Below are 26,111 nucleotides of genomic sequence, written 5' to 3'. Positions count from 1 at the left end.
TGAATCTAATGCACGGATTGGCCCTGGGTGATCTGTTGCAAAACAGCACCTCCAAGAACCTTCTTGAATACTGTCAGCTTATCATGTTGGCTGATATCTGGAACCTTCCCCTCTGGTGCATGTGGAGAGAGGGTGTGGAGGCTGGGGGCTCTTGAGGACAGATTGAGAGGCCCTGAGTCCCTCTAGGACCCTAAAGGATCCTATCTCACCCCCAGGGCCCCAGATGAGCCTTGGCCCTGAGCCCGTCTTTTGTGTGCTTAGGGCTTGATGACCTTCCCTGATGTGGCTGTGAGCTTCTCCCTGGAGGAGTGGCTGTACCTAGACTTCTCTCAGAGGAAGCTCTACAGAGAGGTGATGCTGGAGACCTATGAGCACCTGCAGGCAGTAGGTGAGAACTGCCCTGGCCCTGGGCTGCTGCTGTGGGCTACAACCTGGGGTGACAGGGAGGTGCCAGGATCTGCAGATATAAGGGCTCAACAGGGGACATGATTCTGCTGAGCCCAAGGTCAAGTCCTTCCATGCTGTTCTTTTTTCATTTATAAAGTTTTTATTTATTTTATTTTTGGGCCACACCCTGCAGTGCTAAGGAGTTATTCCTGGCTCTGCACTCAGAAATCACTACTGGCAAGCTCAGGGACCATATGGGATGCCAGAAATCAAACATGGGTCTGTCTCTGGTCGGTTTTGTGCAAGGCAAACACCCTATGACTGTGCTATCTCCAGCCCCGCTTCCCTACTGTTGTGACCATCAGCTTCTGACTTTATTTCTCAGATAAACCCAATTTTATATTTTATATTTTATATTTGTAATATATTTGTAAATATCTTTTCAGTGACTAGCGATATGCATTGTTTCACAGGCTTGCCATATCTGAGCCAAACTTGATTTGATCCCTGACTCTGTGTATGCTCCCCTAAGCCTGACAGTGTCCTCTTTGAGCAGAGACCTAGAAGTGATTTGGCCAAAACTGATGTGATTTCATGAACCATGTGATCTTAGCCTTTGGACTCCGATTCAAGGATCACTCCTGGCATCATCTTAGTTGCTAGTGATCATCTCTGCGTTGTCCTGTTTATTATGGTCACGTGCTCTCCTCTCTACTATTGTTTCAATCCTAACGAGACTGCAAAATTCATGTGAGTTAATTTCTTTTTGTGATATCAAAAGTTCCACTCGGTAGCAGATCCTGGGGTGTCCTAGTGCTTATGGGACATTATTTTGGACTGGTATCAAATTCGATGTTCCTGCATGCAGAGCATGTTACCCAATACATTGTGGCCTTTCTCTTGGCACGGACAATTTGACTTTTTTTTGTTTGTTTTTATATTTAGACTATACAGGTAGTCCAGTGGCTTATGCCCAGATAGGCACCCAGAAATCTTTTCTGGTGGGGTTTGGTGGAAGCTCTATGGTTCCTGGGATCGAATCATTGTCAACTTTGATCATGTCACATGCCCTAACTTTCATACTATCAGTCCAGCCTCTTGTTTTTAAGACATACATTTAGGATGAATGTTTTTCTGCCTGGGGGGTACATACCCAAAAGAGGGTTTGCCTGGTCTTATGACAGCTCAAGATTGAGGGTAGTGAGAACCCTCCATATGGTTTTTCATAGGGGTTGTATCTGGCAGCATTCCCACCAGGGGTTGAGGAGATTGTCTTCTGACCACATTCCCATCAGCAGAGATTGTTCCCAGTATTTTTTAACATGTGCTATCCTCACTGGTGTAAGATGATATCTCATTATTGTCATGAATTGGAATTCCCTAATGATAAGTGATTGTAAAATAAAATCCACGAGATCACCCCTTGCATATATTTCTAACTCCTGTCAGAGAGGTCTTAAGCAGAGTAGTGGCAAAGAAATAGCCCAAGCTAGTCAGGCGAAAGTAATGGCTTCTCCCTCTTGGTCTCTGCCAGAGCCAAAAGCCAGAACTCCATTTCCTTTTATTAAGCCAGTTCCCTATACACCAAGAGAGGGATGGTCGAGAGTAATCCAGCAGGGCTTTATATATCAAAAGAGAGATTTAAGGGAAAGAGGAAGGTGGGGGAATGCCTTTGTTTGGGGTTAATAGCTGGGTGTCATGTTACAATTCCACCCTTTCTGTTTAGAACACAACAAAAATAGGAAATGCCATAAGTTTTGTTCTACTTTGCCCCGCCAGAGGCAGGAACCCTAGATCAGAAGTTATAAAAATGGGTATTTTGCAATAGGCACATTAAAAGTTGGCTATAAAAGCATCAAAGGTCAGATCGTGCAAACATTCTCAAAACAATCCACTTTTTCCATTGTTTTGTCTTATGCATATCACAAAATTTTATTTCATAGACTTCTCTGAATATAAACATTGGAACCTTCCTGCATATACACTTAATTTGAAGATTCTTAAACATACTTACACTGAGCACTGTAATATGAGTCTAGAACGTTTGAGTTTCTTTTCATATACATCTCTTAAACAAAATTACAAAACATTTCTGCAGATATATATAGTTTAAAAATAAGTCTGCTAAAATACATTCTTATAATGAGCACTGTAATAAGAGTACAGGATTGAAGTTCCTTTCCATAGACTTCTGTGAACAAAGACATTAGAACATTTTTGCAGACATAATTGGTCAATAAGTTGCTAAATAATATACACAAACATCACAACAATTAGGAAATATTCACTAGGATAACAGAACTTTTAAAAATCTAACAGTTTGCATTTCTTTGGAACTATGCAAACTGATATTAAACCACTAAAATTGAGTGCAAATTTTTCTGTTTGCAGGGGGCCTAGAACAAAACAAGCTTTTAGAATTTATACAGGTTTAACCCACAGCTTAATCAGTAATATAATGACTGATACAAATAGGATCAATAGATTAACCTATAAGAAAGTCTCAGAGGTTCTGAAAACAGTTTCTCCTCAATATGGTCTTCTGCTGGGCTTGGATCCTCCATCTTCTTCTGTAGTAGGCTGCTGAGGTTCCTGAGCTGGAATCTGGGGTGGACCCTCTCATCTCTCTATTATTAATGTTTCCCTCAAATGGAATTTACTATTTGGCTTCTACACCATCAATGACCTTGATATGTTGAGTGGGCCAAGGTCACTTTGGTAGAAGAAAAGTGATAGGGTCTCAGTCTCTGGGATGCTACTCAGAGTCTTCAGCTCTCTTCCAGTCACTGCCTGCATCTGCCTGAAAGGGTCTCTAACACATTCAGAACAGGGGTAATATTCACCGATGTTCCAGTGATGGGCACTGCACATTCAGTCCAATTCAAGGAGGCCGTCATAGTGATTGTCCACCAGAGGGTCAAGGCACCATCATGTGGTCTTTACGGGTCCCTAGGTCCTGGGTCTCTGGAGGTCAGTAGAAATAAAATCTCCAGTGTTGTGAAATCACCCCATGCACCATAAATACCTAACCTCTATGCAGACAGGTCTGAAGAAGCAGGGTAGCAGTGAAGAAATAAAAACCCAAGCTAGTCAGGAGAGAGTAATGGAGTCAGTTTGCCATGATCTCCCTCATGGGCTCTAACCCTAACCCACTACTTCTCAATTATTTTCTGTCATGCCCCCCTAGGAAGAAGAAAACATTTTTGTGCCCCTCCCCCACATGACTGTAAATAGTATCTTTATTAATAAAAAAACTTTAACCTGCAAAACAGAAATATATAAAATAAATTGAGCTGATTTTTTTTAAATCAGAGGTGATATCTGGATTGATGGCTACAATGAGCACATTTTGCAATGCATAGCTTTTCAAAGTGGGGTTTGAAGCAGGTCACAGCAACTCAGCTCCAGAGACATACAGAGACATAAACACAGGGCTTAGCTTGTTATGACAGTGTTTGCCGACGTCACATGCGCCCCCCGTGCCCCACTATTTGAGAACCACTGCCCTAACTCTTAACACTAACCCTAATCCTAACCCAAAAGCCAGAACTTTTCTTTCTTTTATTAAGCCAACTTCCAGTACACCAGGAAGGGGAAGGTGGAGAGTAATCCAGGTGGGATGTACATATCAAAACAGATTTATGGGAAAGAGGAAGATGGGGGAACACCTTTGTTTTGGGTTGATAGTTACAGTTTTGGACTTTTTGTTTGTTTGTTTTTTTTTTTGTTTTTTTTTTTGGTTTTTTTTTTTGGGCCACACCCGGTAACGCTCAGGGGTTACTCCTGGCTATGTGCTCAGAAGTTGCTCCTGGCTTGGGGGACCATATGGGACACCGGGGGATCGAACCGCGGTCCGTCCAAGGCTAGCGCAGGCACCTTACCTTTAGCGCCACCGCCTGGCCCGTTTGTTTGTTTTTGGTTTTTGGTTTTTGAGCCAAAAACCCTGAGGTCCTCAGGGTAACTCCTGGCTCTATGCTCAGAAATCGCTCCTGGCAGACTCGGGGGACCATATAGGATGCTGGGTATCAAACCTTGGTCCATTGAGAGTCATTCATGTGCAAGGCAAATGCTCTACCACTGTGCTATCACTCCAGCCTCACTGGATAGTATTTTAAATGGGACAGACTCTTTGATCTCTTTCTCCTCTGAGTCATTATTTGTATAAAGAAATGCAACTGTCTTTGTGTATTGACTTTATAGGTGGTCACTTTGCTGTATTGGTTTATTGTTTCTAGGAGCTTTTGTGTGGCTCTTTAGGATCTTCCATGTATAGCATCTTGTCATCTGCAAATGTATTTTCACTTCCTCCTTTCCGATTTGGATTATTTGATTTCCTTCTCCAATATTATGAATAAGAGTGGAGGCAGAGGACATCCTTGCCTAGTGCCTGACCCTAGAGGAAAATTTTTCTTTTTTTTTTTTTTTTTTTTTGCCATTAAGAATAACGTTGACTGAGGCATAATTATAGGTAGCTATTGCTATCTTGAGGAAGGTTCCTTCCAAACCTATTTTGTTGAGGGTTTTCTTCATGAATGGGTATTAGATTTTGTCAAATGCTCTCTCTGCAATGATAGATATGATCATGTGATTTTTATCCTTCCTTTTACTGATGTGGTATATTGTAGCGGGTCAGCCCCTGAAGAGGTTGACTGATGGAGGGATGGAGAATGAGGCCCTTTTCTTCCAGCTCGGAGCACGCGTCTGCCACCCTGTCTAGCCCACGGTTCTGAGGTGAAACGGCGGGTAAACAGCTCGCAGACAATCAGGCTCGTGGAAATATTTGCTTTATTCGGATGGACAAAACTGAAGTCCAAAGACTCAGATTCAGTTCCAGCCAGCAAAAAGCCCTCGCCTTCCACAGACCCTTGCTCTTATCCTCCAGAGTCAGGTCCCACCCAATGGTGGGATCAGATACCAACCAATGGTGAAAGCAGAATCAGGTCCTACCCTAGGGTGGGGGCAGAATGCCAGGTCACACCCTAGGGTAGGGCACAGATTAGGGTGAGCAACATAGTAATCCCCCAAAATATTTACATACACAACAATTCCCCCTTTTGTTTTTAGTAAACAAACAATATTGTCTACAATTATTAAAAGAAAAATTAGTCAATAATAAAAGAGCGGCTGTTTGCATAAGCGCATCACAGGAAAATGTAAAGAAAAACTTCTAACCTAAGCACAGGGTGTCTAAAACCAGAAACATGTATCAAGGAATCAACTACAAGCTCCTGAGAAGATCAATCTAAGACGTACATAGATCTTTCGAAGAGACACCAGAAAGGTTGTGTAGCAGGCAAGAAGAAGCACCTTTTCTTTATTTGTTGTTGTTGTTGGTGGTGGTGGTGGTCGTTTTTGGGTCACACCTGGCAGTGCTCAGGAGTTACTCCTGACTCCACGTTCAGAAATCGCTCCTGGCAGATACCGGCATTTGAACCAATGACCTTCTGCATGAAAGGCCAATGCCTCACCTCCATGCTATCTCTCCAGCTCCATTTTCATTCAAGTTCAGGTAGACCAGAAAGCCCATCTTTGAGGGCATTGAACTAGGCCTTTATTTCGGAAGAAGTGGCACATACACCCTCTGCACAGTGGGGAGCCACTGCAATGATGATCAATAGGTATCTGAACTTAGTCCAAGTTCTTAATCCGGTCTGAAGTCCATAAGATGTCTGAAATTGATGTCGACTATTTATAGATGGGAGCTTAAGTCACAAACCAAAACAAAATGTTTAAGGCAGAGACCCTCCCTGTGTAAATAAACAACTTGAGGGCCCATCCAAAATGGATGGAACCTTCTATAAACCTAGTATTTTGCCTATGATGCGCCCACGCAAAAAAACCTGAGAACAGACAAAAATATCATTTGGGAAATTATAGACAATAATATCTAACTCACAAACCTAAAGTCAAGAAAGCAAAACCTTAATGTAATACAACATCGATTCCTAATATTAAAAACTAAAATAGAAAAACATTAATTACGATAGTCCAATTAATTACGATAGTCAAAAGAAGTGTAGTACCAAATATAACTTCAAAGGATTACAGTTATAGGAAAAACAACAGATGTAATTTCTACAGAGTTCAATACCAATCTGTAAATATGAGGGGTCTGGAACTCCAAAAAGACCGGCAGAAGACACTTGATGGGTCTGGAAAAGCGGGTTGAAGCCTTGTACAGGAGATAACATCAAGCTGAATGAAGAAGGAAGGCCAGTACAGTCATCCATGTGTTGGGGCATCCCCAAGCGTTACATCATTACATCATAAGTTGGTTGGGCTTCTGTATTTCCTTTGGGATCGGTGCAATCTTGGGGTAGCCATTGTAGAAACGGTCAACAATAGCATTTTGTATGTGGATGGAAAACCAGAAATTCAGATAGCACAGTTTAACTGGGATCCAGAGACTGTGGGTCTTGTCCATGGATCTTTTCTCTGGTGTTACATTGTGACACAAATCCCAGGTGGCTTCATTTCCAACAAGTTTGCAGCATATATGGTGTAAAACTCCAACAGTCATGGATTTCTTCTTCCCGCCGAGATCAGGAAGCTTGTAGTTGTGGGTGAAGGAGATGGGTTGCACATGTGAAATCCTGAAAATTAAAATGTTAAGGACTAGGAAGAGAGAAGGAAGGATAAGGAAGACTAATTTGGGGAAGATAAAATTAGGAAAAAGGAAACTATATACAAAATATGCAGAACAGACAGACACTAAACAAGACATACACACACAGACTTCACAAAAAATATGGCCATAACACTCACTCATACTAAAAAATATTTGTTGGAAAGGATCCAAAATAGAGCAAAAGAAAAGAGAATTCAGCTGAATCAACTAAAAGCTCCTTAAAATGTAATAGCCGGCAATTGTTTAGATAAATCATTTCAAATTTACAAAAAAAAATTTTTTTTTTATGGTTTTGCCTAGCAGATCTGAAAGAGAATTTCATGCATAATACAAACATGGACAACTCTACTATACGTGTATATCAGTATATATACAAAGTTATTGTATAACAGTAACTTTATGATAATCAATCATAGGCAAGAAGCACTGTGAAGAAAGTCCACCTAAAATTATCATTATGTAAGCGTCTTAAAACCTAAATTGAGGGAAATAAAGCGATGATGTTAAAATAAAAAGAGTGAAAGTCGTTAAATGAGTATACCTAGAAAGAAAAACTACATTAATATGATGAGAAATTTCTCTTTCAGGTGAACCTTGACTAAATTAATTTGTAAAATTTCATGATTAACTGAGACCTAGAGCAATAATGAAATTAAGACATAAATCCATCCTACAAGGAAACACATTGGGGATTCATGATTTTCAATCTATATTCATTGATCATGCCTGTGGAAAGAATCCTAGAGCATTAGTAGCAACTGATAAGGAAGTAAAATGATTATCTGGTGTTCATTGTAGATCTCTAAGAAGTATAAAACAGGATGTATGCTGCTGTGGATTTCACCAATGTATTAGGGACTTTTTTGATCTTCTTGTCATCAAAATTTATCCAGTGTTGTTTTGCAGCAATTTTACAGTATGAAGTACAGTGTCCATAGTGAACTTTACCATAATGGTTTGACACCGATGATAAGTTGTATTTCTTAATCTTGCTTTTATTCTCTGAAGTGAATTCCTCTAAATTGAGGTCTTCTAAAGGAAAATCTACATAAGTATGCAATTTTTTTATTTGTTTGCCATCAAAAGCAAAACGTTTCAAGTGTATTATAAGTACTGGTGGCAGTTTCCATAAATACGTTTTCTTTGAAAAATCCCTTCTATTTTTGCAACTGTTGCACAGAACTTTGTTGTCATTTCTTAATTCTTCTTCCTTAAAAAATTCAGAGAGGCATTCCTGTAATGTACATTTATCTGTAGATGTAACAGCCAAAGACAAATGAACAAATGTCTCATAAACCTCAGACTTTTGGTGGCAAGTGAGACACTGGAGTATAGATTTGAATTGTCCTTGAAAGAGATCATAAATAATAGATTTATGAGCCTTTTGGTGTTCTGGACTAAATTGTTCATAATTTTCATTTACCATGAGATGTGTAGTTTTGTCTGTCATTAGATTTACAGTAAGCAAGTCCTGATGTAATCCCTCTATTAGGAACATCAGTAGTTCGTGAGGATCCTGCTGATTGTGTCCAGCAAACTGGTCATTAAGTAAACCAATTGTTACTTTGAAGCTTTCAGGGTTAATATATCTATGAAATCCATTTCCCATGGTTTTGATGAGCCGACCAAATTCTTTGGCTAATTTACCTTCATGCCCCATCGGATTTTTCTTGTTAATATCCTTTTTATAATGATCTTTATAAAAATACTGAGTTAAGTCTGAAATATTATACAAGCATTGCAATATTGAGTTCATGTAGCAAGAGTTTCCTATATTTTGGAGCCCAGTTAAGACAGGTTCCTGTCTTTCCTTTTGCATCTCGGAGTGTAAGGGTTTATCACTACCATCAGTCTCACTCATTGTATGGTGTGTGACAGCTAAATCGTTCCCTGCCCCAGAGACCTTAGTAATATTACTGCTGTTAGTGTCTGAAGTATTCTGTTTTTTCTCTGAAGGGGAGTTTGTAGTCTGAACCTGATCATTTGTGCTAGCCCGATTTCTAACAAGACGTAATGGAACCCAAAATTTCTTGGGAGGGTCATCATTTATAGAAACATAGGCATAACCCCTTCCTCTTAGGAGAAGATAGCCAGCTATCCATTTTTCATCCTCCTTGATCCAAATAGGTTTATGGGTTGTTTCTTGTCTCTGAATATCTTCTTTAAAATGTCTTTCCGCTGCAGTGTAGCTTTCCCCTTGGGGTAAGTTAAAGTAATTTAGTGTGATAAGAGTCAAAGATAGCAAATCCGTTGGTGGTAAACCTCTTTTTCTATTTTTTTGCAATTGAGTTTTTAAGGTTCTGTGAGTCCTTTCTACAATGGCCTGTCCCCTACAATTGTAAGGAATTCCTCTGAGATGTCTTATCTGCCATTCCTTACAAAAAAATTCAAAAGTTTTGCTAACATAGGCTGGCCCATTATCAGTTTTTATAGAATATGGAATACCCATCACAGAGAAACATTGTAAAAGAAAACTACAAGCAGCCTTAGATATTTGAGAAGACATGGGAATTGCCCACATAAACCGAGAATAAGTGTCCACAACAACATGAAGATAAGGTTTCCTTGGAAATAAATCTGTTTGAGTTATATCCATTTGCCAAAGTTCGTTAGACTGTAAGCCTCTTGGGTTTGCTCCTGCTATGTGAGTCTTTTTTGTTAACGGTGCACATATGTTGCAGTTTTCTACGATTTCTCTAGCTTGCCTCCATGGAATTTGGTAATTCACATGTAAACGGCGAGCATTTGTATGTAGGGCTGAATGTTCCTCTATAGGTGATTTAAATATAGGCATTGCTAGCAAGTCAGCAGTTTTATTTCCTTGAGCCATAGGTCCTGGAAGACCTGAGTGGGCTCTAATATGTGTGATGAAGATGGGCTCAGTTCGTTTTTGAAGAAGCTGCTGTAATTGTTTAAGTAAGTCCTGTATGATCGGGTTATTAGCATTAAGGGATGCAGTGGCTATCACATGACATAAATTTACCACATACAAAGAATCAGAAACTATATTCATGGCTTCAGATACATTTTCTAATAGGTAAATTAACGTTGCTAATTCAACTTTCTGTGCAGATTTATATTTGGTATCTATGGTCATATTAATGTTGTCTCCAGTTATTCCTCCTTTTCCATTTTGGGATCCATCAATGTAAAAAACCTTGGCATTGGGGATAGGGGAATCCCGAACAATTGAAGAAATAACAAACTGAGTTTTCTTTAAAAAGTCCCAAATTTTTCCTGCTGGATAATGGGAGGATATTTCTCCTGTGAAATCTGAGAGGGCCCTTTGTAGAGATTCATTAATTGGCAATATTGACTCAATTTCCTTTTTTGGTACTGGCAAAACTATTATATCTGGATCAAAACCTAGTAAAGATATAGATCTGAGTCTTGCCTTGATAATAATCTCTGAAATCAGTTGTAAGTAGGGGACAACTGAGCGAGGTTGTTTGTTATGTAAATACACCCATTCCAAAGGTCCTGACTGTTGCATCAAGGCCCCTGTGGGGGTTTCTATAGTAGGGAAGATTAACAGTAATACCTTTTCTCCTGGGATGAATCTTGAGAGAAACGATTTTTGTAATCTGCTCAAGAAGATGTCCAATTCATTTTTTGCAGCTGTTGTTAAATTTCTCGGGCTATCTAAAGCAGGATCACCCTCCAACGTTTTAAACAGATTAGATAACTCTGCATTTGGGATTCCTAGTGCAGGGCGGAGCCAATTTACGTCACCTAAAAGTCTCTGAAAATCATTAAGCGTTCTGAGGTTTTCTTTTTTGATAGAAAATTTTTGTGGACGTATAGACATCCGGTCCAAAATAAAACCCAAATATTGATACGGTGGCATTATCTGTATTTTTTCTAAAGCTATTTTCAGTCCTGATGTTTGTAAACAGTCAGTAACATAAGAGTATAATTCCTGTAAATCTGTTTCGTTGTTCATTGTGAGCAAGATATCATCTGTATAATGAAATATCATGGCTTGAGGAAATTTTTCACGAGCAGGGCTCAAAACCTTATCTACAAAAAACTGACACATGGTTGGGGAATTCAGCATGCCTTGGGGGAGAACAGTCCATTGGAAACGTCTGCAGGGATGGGTATTATTGAGAGAAGGAACTGAGAATGCAAAACGTTTTTTATCATCTGGGTGGATAGGAATATGGTAGAAGCAGTCTTTCAGATCAATTATAATTAGTGGCCATTCCTTTGGAATAACTACAGGTGATGGTAAACCAGTCTGCAATTTGCCCATAGGTATCATGGATAAATTTATAGCTCTAAGATCCATCAAAAGTCTCCATTTACCGGATTTCTTTTTTATAGTGAATATAGGTGAATTCCATTGAGAAAAAGATGGTTCAATATGTCCTAAACTTAGCTGTTCCTCCACTAATTCTGTCAGCACCTTTAATTTATCAGTTTTAAGGGGCCACTGACCTGTCCAAATTGGTTCATCAGATTTCCATTTTATTTTTATTGGTGCTGGTGTTTTTACGGTAGTGGCCCCCACTAAAAATTTTGGGTTTTTAAATCAAAAGAAGGTTCGGGCTCTTCTGGAGCTAATGGGATGTGGAATTCTGCTTTCCACTGTTTGTGTAGGTCACGGCCCCACAGGGATGGTGAAAATGGGCCCACGTGAGGTCTGATTATTGCTTTTTGATTTTCTGGGCCGTAAAATAGTATAGTCCTCGTACTCAACAGACAGGAACTCAGGCCTCCTATTCCTTCTAGGGAATACGGGATTTCCTGAAGAGGCCAATTTTCTGGCCATTCTTTATCAGAAATTACGGTAACCTGAGCACCCGTATCTATCATTCCATCAAAGGGTTTGCCTTCCAAGTGAAGTTTGATCATTGGGTGTTCATCTTTACATTTAGTAACCAGAGCCACGATTGGGTTTTGAGCAGCACCTGGATCTGTGCTTCCAAAACCTCCAATTCTAGTCTTATCTGAAGTCCCAAATTTGACATAAGGCACTATTACTATCTGGGCAATCGCTTCTCCTTTTTTAAAGGTCCATGTAACTGGTACAGTAATAACTACAATGATTTCTCCCATGGAATCTGAGTCAATGACACCAGTGATTACTGATATACCCTTTATGTTGAGGGAACTTCTGCCAAGAATCAAACCCATGGTATCTGGGGGTGGCGGGCCTACAATGCCAGTTTCTAACATGTAAGGGCATGCTCCTGGGTAAATTGTAATGTCCTCTGGGCATAATATATCTAGTCCGGCACTCCCTGAAGTAGAGTGGATTAATTCCCTTATCGTGATGAATTTTCTTGGGCTGGGCTTGGAAGGATTATTGTCTGTGAACTTTGCCCCTGATTTGGAAGGGCCTGGGGGGAGGCCCTGTAGGCGTTTCCCTGCATCTTGTATGTGTGTTCTTGGGGAGCTGAATTTATAAGGAGACGACAATTTCTTTTAATATGTCCCTGTTTTCCACAATGGTAGCAGGCGATTTGCCTCCTGGGGACTGTGTTGAAACCTCTACTTAGGTTATTATTAATGAGGTTTCTGGATCTGCAATCTTTCGCCCAGTGGCGACCCCTTTTGCATTTTGGGCAAAGACCTGGTTTCCGGAAAGTGTTCTGTCCCCGAGGGGAGTAAGACATTGTTCCCTTGGTAACTGGGAAGGTTTGTACTGAGTCTGAGAGGGGTGGGGGTTGGGGCTCCACATAGACATTCCGGCAGGCATAAAGGTAATCATTCAGATCTGACTTTTCATTTAATGTATTCAATACTAATCTACAGGCTGAATTTGCATTATGATAGGCCACAGATTTTACTAGGAAGTTTCTTATCTCCTCATCTTCGACTTGTAACTTCAGAGCATCTTTAATCTTACCTACAAACTCTGCAAATGACTCATAAGGGCCTTGGGTAATTTTTAAAAAGTTTCCTCTACCAATGCTGTTAGAATCAATTTTTTCCCATGCTGACAATGCAATCTCCCTGATTAAATTTAAGATTTCCTTAGGTAAAGCTGCTTGTGTCTGAATATTTGCAAATTGATTTTCTGCCATTAATAATTCATACGATAGAGTAACACCTGCCACTTGCTTTTTCATACCATCCGGACTATATAATTTAGCTTTTACGCCTTCTGAATAGTACATTTCCCATTCAGTTCGCTGTTTAGACGACAGGCATATTTCAGCGATTCTTTTAAAATCATACAAAGTCCAAGATGAGTTATGACTCCAAAGTCTTAATAACTCCACACTGTATGGCGATTTTGGCCCATTTTCTTTACATGATCTTTTAAACCGATCTAATTCTTCCATCTGATAGGGTACATAGTTAGAAACATTTACCCCGTCTATAGGGGATAAGGCCTGATTAGCAAAATTACTCTGAATAGAGCTCTGAGACCGAGCATGTGGTTCATCGTTTGAATCTGCTCTGCTCTGCAATTCAATTTTGTGACTAGAAGGAGGCATACTTCGTGGAGTTAGCACTGGAGGTAGATCATTATCTGAGTCACTACTGTCAAGCAATTCACTAGAATCAGGCTTAACATTCTGAGTTGTTTTTCTTCCAGCAAAAATTTCTATATTGTTGATGGTGGGGCTGGATTCGTCAGCCTGCACCTTGGTCTGAGTTTTCGTCAGATAAAGTTCCTTATTATCTATACTGGTTTTAGCCTCACCATTTCTACACTTTCTATTTCCTAAATAGAAATAACAGCAAATAACTATGCTCATAATAATAACGTTAGTCAACACAGAAATTCCACAAACTATGATGGCTAGAGACACTACACTTTTCATTTGAAATATAGACCACAACCATCCAACTGCAGTGATTGTCCTTAGATCAAAACCAATTAGTTTTAAACAAAATGGAATGATCCACTTGTATACTAGAGCACCAATGCGTAAGACTAAGGGTGGTAAAATCCACATGACTAACCACAGAAACCATTTGATGGTCAGCATAGGAAATTTCCAATGAAATATTTCACTTACAGTTCTGAGGGTCCAGGGTTCAGGTCCCTGTCCGGGCGTCATTATGTAGCAGGTCAGCCCCTGAAGAGGTTGACTGATGGAGGGATGGAGAATGAGGCCCTTTTCTTCCAGCTCGGAGCACGCGTCTGCCACCCTGTCTAGCCCACGGTTCTGAGGTGAAACGGCGGGTAAACAGCTCGCAGACAATCAGGCTCGTGGAAATATTTGCTTTATTCGGATGGACAAAACTGAAGTCCAAAGATTCAGATTCAGTTCCAGCCAGCAAAAAGCCCTCGCCTTCCACAGACCCTTGCTCTTATCCTCCAGAGTCAGGTCCCACCCAATGGTGGGATCAGATACCAACCAATGGTGAAAGCAGAATCAGGTCCTACCCTAGGGTGGGGGCAGAATGCCAGGTCACACCCTAGGGTAGGGCACAGATTAGGGTGAGCAACATAGTAATCCCCCAAAATATTTACATACACAACAGTATATGATGTTGATTTATGTATATTGATTCATCCTTACATTCCTGAAATAAAATCCACTTGGTCATGATTATAATCTTTTTTTTTTGCGGGGGGGGGGCAGTGCTCAGGGGTTACTCCTTGCTCCTGGTAGGCTCGGGGGACCAGATGGGATGCTGGGCTTTGAACCACCATCCTTCTGCATGCAAGGCAAACACCCTACCTCCATGCTATCTCTCTGGCCCCAATGATTATAATCTTTTTGATGTGTTGTTGGATTTGGTTTGCTAAGATTTTGTTAAGGAATTTTGCATCTATGTTCATTAGTGAGATTGGTCTGTAGTTTTCTTTCTTGGTAGTATCTGTCAGCTTTGAAAATGAGTGTGATATTAGCCTCATAGAAGGAATTTGGGAAGATGCCCATATTTTCGATATTTGGATAGTCAATGGTAGTAACTCATCTCTGAATGTTTGATAAAATTCACCTGTTTCATCCATAAACCCACCTGGTCCTGGTGGGAGTTTCTTAATTACTGTTTCAATTTCCTTGTGATGGACCTGTTTAGGCTTTTTATTTTCTCTTTCAGTATTGGAAGATATTTTTCCGAAATCTGTCCATTTCCTCTAGGTTCTCTAGCTTAAATGAATACAGTTGTTCATATAAACTCTTATGATGTCTTGGATTTCCTGGGGTTCTGTTGTAATCTCTCCCCTTTCATCTCTGATCCAACTTATTTGAATATTTCCCTTTTTTACCTTGTGAGTCTTGCCAGCAGTTTGTCTATCTTGTTTATTATTTATTATTAAAAAAACCCATCTCCTGGTCTCATCAATTCTTTGTATTGTTTTTCATTGATCCTATATTGTTGATTTCTGCTCTGGTTTTATTTATTTATTTTTTTTTGATTTTTGGTTTTTGTTTTTTGGACCACACCCAGTGGTGCTCAGGGGTTACTCCTGGCTATCTGCTCAGAAATAGCTCCTGGCAGGCACAGAGGATCATATAGGACACCGGGATTCAAACCAACCACCCTTATCCTGGATCAGCTGCTTGCAAGGCAAACGCCCCGCTGTGCTATCTCTCCGGCCCCTCTGTGCTCTGGTTTTATTGTTTCTTTCCTTCTGCTTGTGTTTGGGTTTCTTTGCTGTTGGTTGTCCAGATATTTAAGGTGTTGCTTTAGGTTGTTGATTTTGTCTTTTTTTTTTTTCCTCAAGTAGGCCTGTATTGCTGAGTTCCCCTTAATTACTGCTTTAACTGTGTCCCATAGATTTAGTCTTTTTTTTTTTTAATCATCATTTATCTCAAGGAATCTCTTCCTTGGTTTTCTCTTTGATCCAGCTGTTTTTAAGCTGCATGTTGTTTACTCGTGTTAGATTTTCTCTATATCTTTTTAAATCACTTTTTTTTTTTGTTTTTGGTTTTTGGGTCACACTCTGCAGCACTCAGGAGTTACTCCTGGCTCTATACTCAGAAATCACTTCTGGCAGGCTCAGGGACCAGATGGGATGCCAGGATTCGAACCACCGTCCTTCTACATGCAAGGCAAATGCCCTATCTCAATGCTATCTCTCTGGCCCCTTTACAATCAATCTTGATCTCTATGGCATTGTGGTATGATATGGTGCTTGGTATAATTTTTATATTTGTGAGTTTATGTATGTTGGACTTGTGTCCTGAAATATCTCTCCTAGAGAAGGTTCCATATGCACTTGACAAGAATGTATATTCAGTTTTCTGAGGAGAAAAGGTCCTGTATGAATCCATCAGTCCTACTTCTTTTAGTTTCTCATTTAGGGCTCTTATGTCTTTCCTAGTGTTTCGACTAGTGGATCAGTCTAGCAGAGATAATGGCATTGAAATCTCCCACTACTATCATGTTTCAGTTCGTATGTTTCTCTAGGTTTGTGAGTAAAACATCCTTACATATTTTGCTGGTCTACATTTGGTGCATAATATTGATCAGGGTTAGTACTTCTTGGTCTATTGTTCCCCTGGTCAATAAGTAGTGTCCATCTTTGTCTAAGTATTTTAGTAAGGTTAAATGCAATTTGGTCTGATGTAAGCATGGATGTTCCAGCTTTTATTTTTTTTTCAGTAGCTTGTATAATTATTTTCTATTCTTTTATTTAAATCATTGTCTGTCCTGAACTTTGAAGTGCTTTCTCCAGGCAGCAGGTAGCTGGGTTTTATTTCCTGATCTGAGCTGCTACTCTGTGCTGGGAGATTTTAGTCCATTGACATTTAAGGAAACTATTGACAGAAAGGACTCCTGTGTCATTATATTGTGTAGGGTTGCTGTTGTCATTACAATTGTGTATTTGGTTTATGTAATTGTTCTTTAAGTAGTTCATTTAGAGTCGGTTGTTAGCATGAATATTGGGAGTTCTATTTTGTCCGAAAATGTTTGTAACCCTCCCACAAAATGAGAGTTTGCTTAGTAGTGGACTCTAGGTTGAAAGTTTCTTTCATTAATACTTTGAAAATGCCATTCCACTCCTTTTGCCTGGGTTGTTTTAAATGGGAGATTTGGTTTGATTCTTTTTTTAAAAAAATAAGCTTTATTATTTATTTATTGGTTGGGCCACACCCACAAGTACTCAGGGGCTACTCCTGGCTCTGCACTCAGAAATCTCCCCTGGCAGGCTGGGGGACCACCTGGGATGCCTGGAATCGAACCGGGTCCCTCCCTGGTTGATCCGAATGCAAGGCAAATGCCTCACTGCTGTGCTATCTCTCTGGCCCCTGGTTTGATTCTTACGTTTCTTTTTCTTTATACTTAAAGTTGTTTCAACTTTACTGCTTTAAAGAGTCCATCTCTCTCTTTGTTTTTGGTATTTTTTTTCCCATTTGGTTTACTTTATGCCTTTTCTGTTTTTCTGTTGGGGACTATTTTGTTGGCACTTTTTTTGCCTCTGATTTGTATAGCAGCCTCTTTCCAGAGAGTCGAAATGTCTATGTTGTTATCTCTCTCACTGGTTTTTCTTCTATCACTTTTTTCTCCCAATGGTTTTCCTATCATTCGGAGATCATTTCTTTTGTCTTTGTTTAATAAGTACCTTACATTTTCTTCCAATAGTTTGTCTGTCCTTTCTTTTTTTACTTCTTTATTTATTCTGGCTTGCATTTTGTATTCGACTTTGTACAATTCTCCAGCCGTGTATATCAGTATTGTGGCTTGCTAACATGTTTTTTTATTTTCTTTAGTTCTATTTGTATGGATTCTGTCATTTTCTGAAAGAGTTCTTTGAGTTGGTTGAATTGTTCATCTATAGATATCTTATGTTTGCCAGCTAGTGACTCCTGATTTTTGCTGCTGAAACATTAAGTGTTCATTTTTAGGTCCTCATCTATAAGGCTCAGGTGTTTTGGTGTTTTGGTGGGATTTGGAAATTTGCCAGGATTTCTCTCTAAATCCCAACTGTAAGTGTTATTCATCTCCCTCAATTAGACTCATTTATTTTAACCTATCTTACCTTTGCGATAACCAACATGCATATGGAGAACAGTGATTCTGTTCTTCATTTGTTCCATGATTTGACTGTTTTCATTAGGGAGCCAGACTCATGCTCTCTCTAACCCAAGATTGTCCTTTTGCATTAAGGTAAAAGGGTAAAAGGCTTTTGGGGTAAAGCCTGCATTAATCTTCTGGTTGGAAGGAGGAGTCCTGGGGAGGCTACCACGAAGCCTGTTTGCCGGTGAGTGTGGGAAGAGCCTCCTGGGCTCAGGGTATGGTTTGGGTGTGGATTGTCATAGGCCAATGTGAGATGGGGGCCCTGGGCTTGGGCCTTGGGACTACCAGATCATCAGTGCAAGACCGCTCTTGCTTCCTTTTAATTCCCTTGATGCTGAGTCCCAGCATAATCTGCTGCTCTGCTGTCTTGCCTCTGCTCTTTTTGGTTCCATATCTGTGGGTGTTTAGAACAGATCCTGAGATTCCTTCACTCCCTGTTTGTGCTCTCAGTATGGTTGCACAGCCCTGTGTTGGGTGCCCTTCTCAGGCCTCTCTGTCTTTTTCCTTTGCTCTGATCTTTGCTCTTAGATCATTATGGGGTTTTTGATATCCCCAAGGAAGTGATTTTCTTTCTTTTTATTTTGAGATTCACTCAGTGATAATAGTTGGGGTTAATTTTGGCCTTATGCTTCAGGAATTTCCTCTGCTGGGCTTGGGGAACATTATGAGGTAATGGGAATTGAACTTGGGTCAGCCTCGAGGCCAACACCCCCCTGCTGTGCTTTCTTCTGGCCCACTCAGAAATATATTTTTGTCTGTATTTTAAACCATTTATGAGCAAACCCAGCACAAAGCTAATGTAGATATTGCCAAGCTCTTCACTATAGTGCACCCAACCTGTCTTGCCTTTTCATGTCATCTTATTTAGTACCTGAAAACAAGATGTATTCGCTCCACCTATGTTGCCGCTTTAACCAGGTTTCATTGATCTAATTTTTTTTTTTTTTTGGTTTTTCGGGCCACACCCATTTGATGCTCAGGGGTTACTCCTGGCTAAGCGCTCAGAAATTGCCCCTGGCTTGGGGGACCATATGGGACGCCGGGGGATCGAACCACGGTCCTCTCTTGGCTAGCACTTGCAAGGCAGACACCTTACCTCTAGCGCCACCTCGCCGGCCCCTGATCTAATTTTTTTAAAATAAATTTTTATTTAAGCACCATGTTTACAGAACTGTTCATAGTTGAGTTTTAGTTATAAATTATACACTGCCCTGTACTGATAGCAACATTTCTGGTAGCAGTGTCCCCAATGTCCCTCCCCCACAATACCCCACTTCTGTCTAAGACTGGCATTCTATTTCTCTCACAATCATTGTCTTGATAGAAGTGCAGTTACTCCTCTGTGCTCACTGCTATTGTGGCAAGATTTATATCATGGGCTTGTCCTCGCAGCTCTGTCTATTGTCACTAGATATTATTACTATACCATCTTTTATTTTAATTATATTCCACAAATGACTTTGGCTATTTTGGTTATCCCTCATCCTCTGATTCATAATATGATAATAATCTCCATGTCCATCCCTGTATGGCCAATTTCATGACTTCATTGTTTTAATAGCTGCATAGTATTACATTATGTAGATATACCACAGTTTCTTTAGCCACTAATCTCTTGGGCACTTGGGTTGTTTCCCAATTCTGTATAATATAAATAGTGCTGTGATGGACATAGTAGTGTGGTGGACATTTTTGTATTGTGTTTTTGTGTTCTTAGGGTCTCTCTAGGAGTGGTACTACTGCATTATATGAGGCTCAATTTCCACTTTCTTGAGCCATATCCATAATATTTTCCAGAAAGGCTTGACTAGACAGCATTCTCACCAGCAGTGAGAGTTCCTTTCTACTTGCATCCATGCCACACTGGTTGTTCTTACTGTTTCTCAGTGGCTATTCCAGATGAAGTGGTTGTGACTGGTGGGGTATGATCCAGCACTGGGGATCTACACTGCGTGCAGACCTGGCATTTGTACTCATTTTTAATTGTGGTTGGGGTTACTAGGTCACATCCAGTTCTGTTCATAGGGCCACACAGTGCTCAGAGATTAAAACTAGGGCCTTGCCACTTGAATTATGATTCTGCCCCTAAATATGACTTTGGGTTTTTGGAGAGAGGTTGGGTAAAACTCACTAATATTCAGTATGCACCGTAGACCTTGTACTGTGTCTCTAGCCCCTAAATATGACTTTAGATGGCAAAGTTTAAAATTAAATTTATTCACTCATAATCCCTAACCATAACCCTATTCTATCTCTGTTGATACAACTACATTCTAGTTGCTTCCTAATGACATTAATAGTTTTCCCTTTAAAGGAAGTCACTAAAGATGATTTGAGCTCATGAAATCAAGTGTCACTACATCTCAGGAGAGTAAAATATCTTTAGAAACCACATCTCAGAGTAATAGAACTTAAGCATGTTGTGTACCATAAGGTCACTGAACATGTTAAGTCCAAAATTTCCAGTTTAGAGGTCAAAGCAGTTGCACAGTGGGCAGGGTGTTTGCCTTTCATGAACCAACCCAGGTTCAATCCTTGGCATTCTATTTAGTCTTCCCCAGTCAGCCGGATTACTTGCTGAATGAAAACACAGAGTAAGAGTACTCTGAGGTTTGGCACAAAAACTAAATCAAAGAAAAGTTTCTGGATACATACTTTCAGAATTTTGCAAGATTTAGTGAATGTAAATGAAATGACAACACAATTCAAGGGCCAGAGGTATAGTACAGCATTCCATACAGTTCTCCATGCCTGTCAGGAGGGTTCCCAGAGGAGAGACAGGAGTAAGATCTAGGCTTCTCCAGGTATGGCCACAAAATTCAACCAAACAGAAAAAACCCACCATACTATTTAGGAGCATGAAGATTTTATCTTACTTTATCAACAAGATAAGGAAAGCTACGAGAACAGACTTTAGCAGGAGAGAGCTATGGTTCAGACAGCCTTATAAACATCGACTCTGACCAAAATCTTTCTCTTTCAGCAGAACTCAAGCCAGAAATCCATCCTTGTACCTTCTGTTTTCTCGCCTTCTCCAGTCAGAACTTCCTCATTAGTCACATGAAACGAAGTCATCCCTCTTGGGTCCTCCTGGGAGCATCTGCAAGAAAGCACCCTCAGTCAGAGAATTCCTTTCCACGTGATGAGAACAAATGGCAGCAGCATTCTGATTCATATAATGACAAACCAAAGAATTACATACTTGAAAGTCAAAAGCACAAAAAGACCTCCATACATATGGCTAATAGGATGAGGCATAGAAGAATTTCAGTCGCCTTTTCTAAACTATTTAGCTGTCAAATAGATAGCCCTAGTAAACAGATGCCAATGGAGGAAGACATTAACACCGCCCTGAAAGAAAATCCAAAGGACACAGGTGGAGTAGTTTCAGGGATAGAGCAAGGCTTCAGTGATGGATTAGATCTCATCACACATCAAATGACTCACACGGTGGAGAAGCCCCATGTTTGCAGGGAGTGTGGGCGAGGCTTCAGTGAGAGGTCAAGTCTCATCAGACACCAGAGGACACACACAGGGGAGAAGCCTTATGTTTGCAGTGAGTGTGGACAAGGCTTTGGTCAGAGTTCTGGTCTCATCACACACCAGAGGACACACACAGGGGAGAAACCTCATGTTTGCAGAGAGTGTGGGCAAGGCTTCAGTGTGAGGTCAGGTCTCATCACACACCAGAGGACACACACAGGAGAGAAGCCCTATGTTTGCAGAGAGTGTGGACAAGGCTTTGGTCAGTGTTCAGATCTTATCAAACACCAGAGGACACACACAGGGGAGAAACCCCATATATGCAGAGAGTGTGGGCGAGGCTTCACTTAGATGTCAGGTCTCATCACACACCAGAGGAAACACACAGGGGAGAAACCCTATGTTTGTAGAGAGTGTGGACAATGCTTTGGTTGGAGGTCAGGTCTCATCACACACCAGAGGACACACACAGGGGAGAAGCCCTATGTTTGCAGAGAGTGTGGACGAGGCTTTGGTCAGGGGTCAAGTCTCATCACACACCAGAGGACACACACAGGGGAGAAACCCTATGTTTGCAGAGAGTGTGGGCGAGGCTTTAGTGTGAGGTCAGCTCTCATCATACACCATAGGACACATACAGGGGAAAAACCCCATGTTTGCAGAGAGTGTGGACAAGGCTTTAGTCGGAGGTCACGGCTCATCACGCACCAGAGGACACACACAGGGGAGAAGCCCCATGTTTGCAGGGAGTGTGAGTGAGGCTTCAGTCAGAAGTCAAGTCTCATCAGACACCAGAGGACACACAGAGGAAAAGTCCCATGTTTGGAGAGTGTGGGCAATGTTTCAGGTAAAGTTTCTTCAGTGTGAGGTCAGCTCTCATCAGACACCAGAGGTCACACATGGGAGAAGTCATATGTTTGCAGATAGTGTGGCCCATTCTTCTGCCAGATTTCACATCTTATCACACACCACCTTAGAAGACCTATGTTTGAAGAAAAGGTTGCTAATGAACAATAACATCATAGGAACCACAGAGAACAAATACAACCAACAAACCTACATAATCTAGAAAGGTTAACATGGCAGAGAAAGGCGCTGAAAAATAAAGTGAGCTGAATCCAATGAATATATTTTCTGTATATTATTTCTTTGCCACTACCCTGTGTCATCAGAACCATTGGACTGAGGGATTAGAAACAACAGTGCCTGGGCAGTATCACCCAACTCATGGATTCTATATATTTTTATCTTTATTCTATACTATACCATGACCAAGTAGATTTCATTCCAAAGATGCAAGGATTATTTAACATATGCAAGTCAATCAACGTAATACACCCTAGCAACAAAAGAAAAACTAAGCACCATATGATCATATCAATAGATGCAGAGAAAGCATTTGATAAACATTCATCATAGAAAATCTTAACAAGATGGGAATGGAAGAAACTTTTCTCAATATAGTCAAGATTATTTACCAGAAGCCCATGGTAAATATACTCAATGGAGATAAACTGAAAGCATTTCCTCTAAAATCTAGCACAAGAAGGAGTGGGAGGCTAAAGTTCCTGTCTGTTAAGTAAAAGGACTATGGTAGTTCAGGGCCCAGAAAATCAAAAGGCTATAATTAGACCTCATGTGGGCTCATTCTCACCATCCCTGTGGGGCTGTGACCTACACAAACTGTGGAAGGCAGAATTCCACATCCCATTAGCTCCAGAAGAGTCTGAAACTGCCAGGGACAACTGAACAAATGTCTCATATACCTCAGACTTTTGGTGACATGTGAGACACTGTAGCATAGATTTTAACTGTCCTTGAAAGAGGTCATATATGAGATTTGTGAGCCTTTTGGTGTTTAGATCTAGATTGTTCATGTTTTTCATTGTCTATCAGGTGTATAGTTTTATCTGCCATTGAATTTTCAGTAAGGAAATCCTGATGTAGTCCCTCTAGAAGAAACATCAATAATTCGTGAGGATCCTGTTGGTTGTGTCCAGCAAATTGGTCATTAAACCAATTGTTGCTTTGAAATGTTCAGAACTGACATTCCTGTGACATCCATTTCCCATGATTTTGATGAGGTGACCAAATTGTTCTGCTACTTTTTCTTTATGTCCACTTGGATTTTCTTTGTTAATGTCTTTTTTTTTAATGATCTTGATAAAAATACTGAGTTAAGTCTGAAATATTATACAAGCATTGTAATATTGAGTTCATATAGCATGAGTTATCTAAATTTCGTAATCCAGTAAATGCAGGTTTCTGTTTCTCTATTTGCATTCTGGAATGTAAGGGTTTCTTACTCTTGTCCGTCTCATTCAAGGTATTGGGTGTGAAAGTTAATTCCTTGTTTACTTTCCCGGAGGCCTCAGCAGTGTTACAGTTGTCAGTGTTTTGAGCATTTTGTATTTGATGTGGGGGCAAGCTTGTAGATCCAGCAACTTGATCCTAGTCATTCATGCTAATTCGATTTCTGATGAGGCGTAAGGGACCCAAAATTTCTTGGGGGGGGGTTGATATTTGTACCAACATATGCATACCCCCTTCCTCTCAGAAAAAGATATCTAGTGATCCATTTTTCATCCTCTTTGATCCAAACTGGTGTTTGTGATGTTTCTTGTCTCTGAATATCTTCTTTAAAATGTCTTTCCCCTGCAGTGTAACTTTCCCCTTGGGGTAAGTTTAGATAATTTAGTATGAGAAAAGTCAAAGATAACAGCTCAGTAGGTGCTAAACCTCTTTTTCTATTCTTTTGTAATTGAGTTTTTAGCTTCCTGTGGGCCCTTTCCACAATGGCCTGTCCTTGGCAATTGTGGGGGTTTCCTTCCAGATGTTTTATCTGCCATTCTTTACAAAAGAATTCAAAAGTTTTGCTGATATAGGCAGACCCATTATCAGTTTTAATGGAATACAGAACACCCATAACTGAAAAACATTGTAAAAGAAAACTGCAAACCACCTTAGACTTTTGGGAAGACATAGGGATTGCCCAAATAAATCGAGAATAAGTGTCCACCACCACAAGAAGATAAGGTTTCTTTGGAAATAAATCTGTTTGAGTTACATCCATTTGCCACAGTTCATTAGTTATAAGCCTCTTGGGTTTGCTCCTGCTATGTGATTCTTTTTTGCTAATGGAGCACATATGTCGCACCTTTCTATAATTTCTCTAGCTTGCCTCCAGGGAATCTGGTAATTTACATGTAAGCAGTGGGCATTCGTGTGTAGTGCTGTATGTTCCTCTGCAGGTGATTTGAATATAGGCATTGCCAACAAGTCCGCAGTTTTATTTCCTTGAGCCATTGGCCCTGGAAGACCTGAGTGGGCTCTAATATGAATGATGAAGATGGGTTCAGTTCATTTTTGAAGAAGCTGTTGTAATTTTTTTTAGTAAATTCTGTATAATTGGCTATGAGCATTGAGAGAGGCTGTGGCTATCACTGGACATAAATTTACCACATACAAAGAATCAGAAACGACATTCATGGCTTCAGATACATTTTCTAATAGGTAAATTAACATTGCTAATTCAATTTTCTGTGCGGACTTATACTCGGTATCTATAGTTATTTTCATGTTTTCTCTGGTTATTCCTCCCCTTCCCCCACTAGACCCATTGATGCAAAAAACCTTTGCATTGAGGATAGGAGAGTCCCGAATGATCGAAGAAATAACAAACTGAGTCTGGGCCCGGAGAGATAGCACAGCGGTGTTTGCCGTGCAAGCAGCCGATCCAGGACCAAAGGTGGTTGGTTCGAATCCCGGTGTCCCATATGGTCCCCTGTGCCTGCCAGGAGCTATTTCTGAGCAGACAGCCAGGAGTAACCCCTGAGCATCGCTGGGTGTGGCCCAAAAACAAAAACAAAAACAAAAAAAAAAACCAAACTGAGTCTTTTTCAAAAAGTCCCATGTCTTTCCTGGTGGATAATGAGAGGAAATTTCTCCTGTGAAATCTGAAAGGGCCTTTTGTAGAGATTCATTAAGAGGCAATATTGACTCAATTTCCTTTTTTGGTATTGGCAATACTAATATATCAGGGTCAAATTCTAATACAGATATAGATCTGAGTCTTGCTTTGATAATGAGTTCTGAAATTAATTCCAAATAAAATATCATAGACTGAGGCTGTTTGTTATGTAAATACACCCATTCCAGAGGACCTGCCTGTTGCATCAATGCCCCTGTAGGGGTTTCTTTTGTAGGGAAGATTAACAAAGAAACCTTCTCTCCTGGGATGAATCTTGAGAGAAATGATTGTTGCAATCTGTTCAAGAAGATGTCCAATTCATTTTTGGCCACTGTAGTTAAATTTCTCAAGCTGTCTAAGGCAGGATCACCCTCCAAAGTTTTGAACAAATTAAACAGTTCTGCATTTGGGATTTCTACCGCAGGCCAGAGCCAATTCACGTCACCTAAAAGTCTCTGAAAATCATTAAGTGTTTTGAGGTTTTCTTTTTTAATGGAAATTTTTTGTGGACATATTGATATTTGGTGCAAAATAAAACCCAAATATTTATATGGTGGCATAGTCTGTATCTTTTCTAAAGCTATTTTTAGTCCTGCTGTTTGCAAACAGTCAATAACATAAGAATATACTTCCTGTAGATCTGTTTCATTGTTCATTGTGATAAGGACATCATCAGTATAATGAAAGATCATGGCTTGGGGAAATCTT

At 40.2% G+C, this 26,111-nt stretch overlaps 1 protein-coding gene across 1 annotated transcript; it reads left to right on the top strand.

Moving 5' to 3' along the window:
• Positions 1-258: 258 nt before the first annotated feature.
• LOC125994995 (histone-lysine N-methyltransferase PRDM9-like) lies at positions 259-23,834 on the top strand. The gene is made up of 3 exons (XM_049764548.1): positions 259-388; positions 20,937-21,415; positions 23,760-23,834. Exons 1-3 carry the CDS (start codon positions 268-270, stop codon positions 23,832-23,834), a joined length of 675 nt encoding a protein of 224 aa, XP_049620505.1. The 5' UTR covers positions 259-267.
• The last annotated feature ends 2,277 nt before the right edge of the window (positions 23,835-26,111 follow it).

This window comes from Suncus etruscus, chromosome 17 (genome assembly GCF_024139225.1).
Source record: "Suncus etruscus isolate mSunEtr1 chromosome 17, mSunEtr1.pri.cur, whole genome shotgun sequence".
Classification (NCBI taxonomy): Eukaryota; Metazoa; Chordata; class Mammalia; order Eulipotyphla; family Soricidae; genus Suncus; species Suncus etruscus.
This window is presented reverse-complemented; position numbering and strand designations above follow the sequence as displayed.

Excerpts from the sequence above, each read along its gene's own strand:
- LOC125994995 (XM_049764548.1), top strand. The coding sequence starts at position 268 with ATGACCTTCCCTGATGTGGCTGTGAGCTTCTCCCTGGAGGAGTGGCTG. Across the intron at positions 389-20,936 it reads TGAGCACCTGCAGGCAGTAG|AACTCAAGCCAGAAATCCAT; the intron begins GTGAGAACTGCC and ends CTCTTTCAGCAG. Across the intron at positions 21,416-23,759 it reads ACACGGTGGAGAAGCCCCAT|GTATTGGGTGTGAAAGTTAA; the intron begins GTTTGCAGGGAG and ends GTCTCATTCAAG.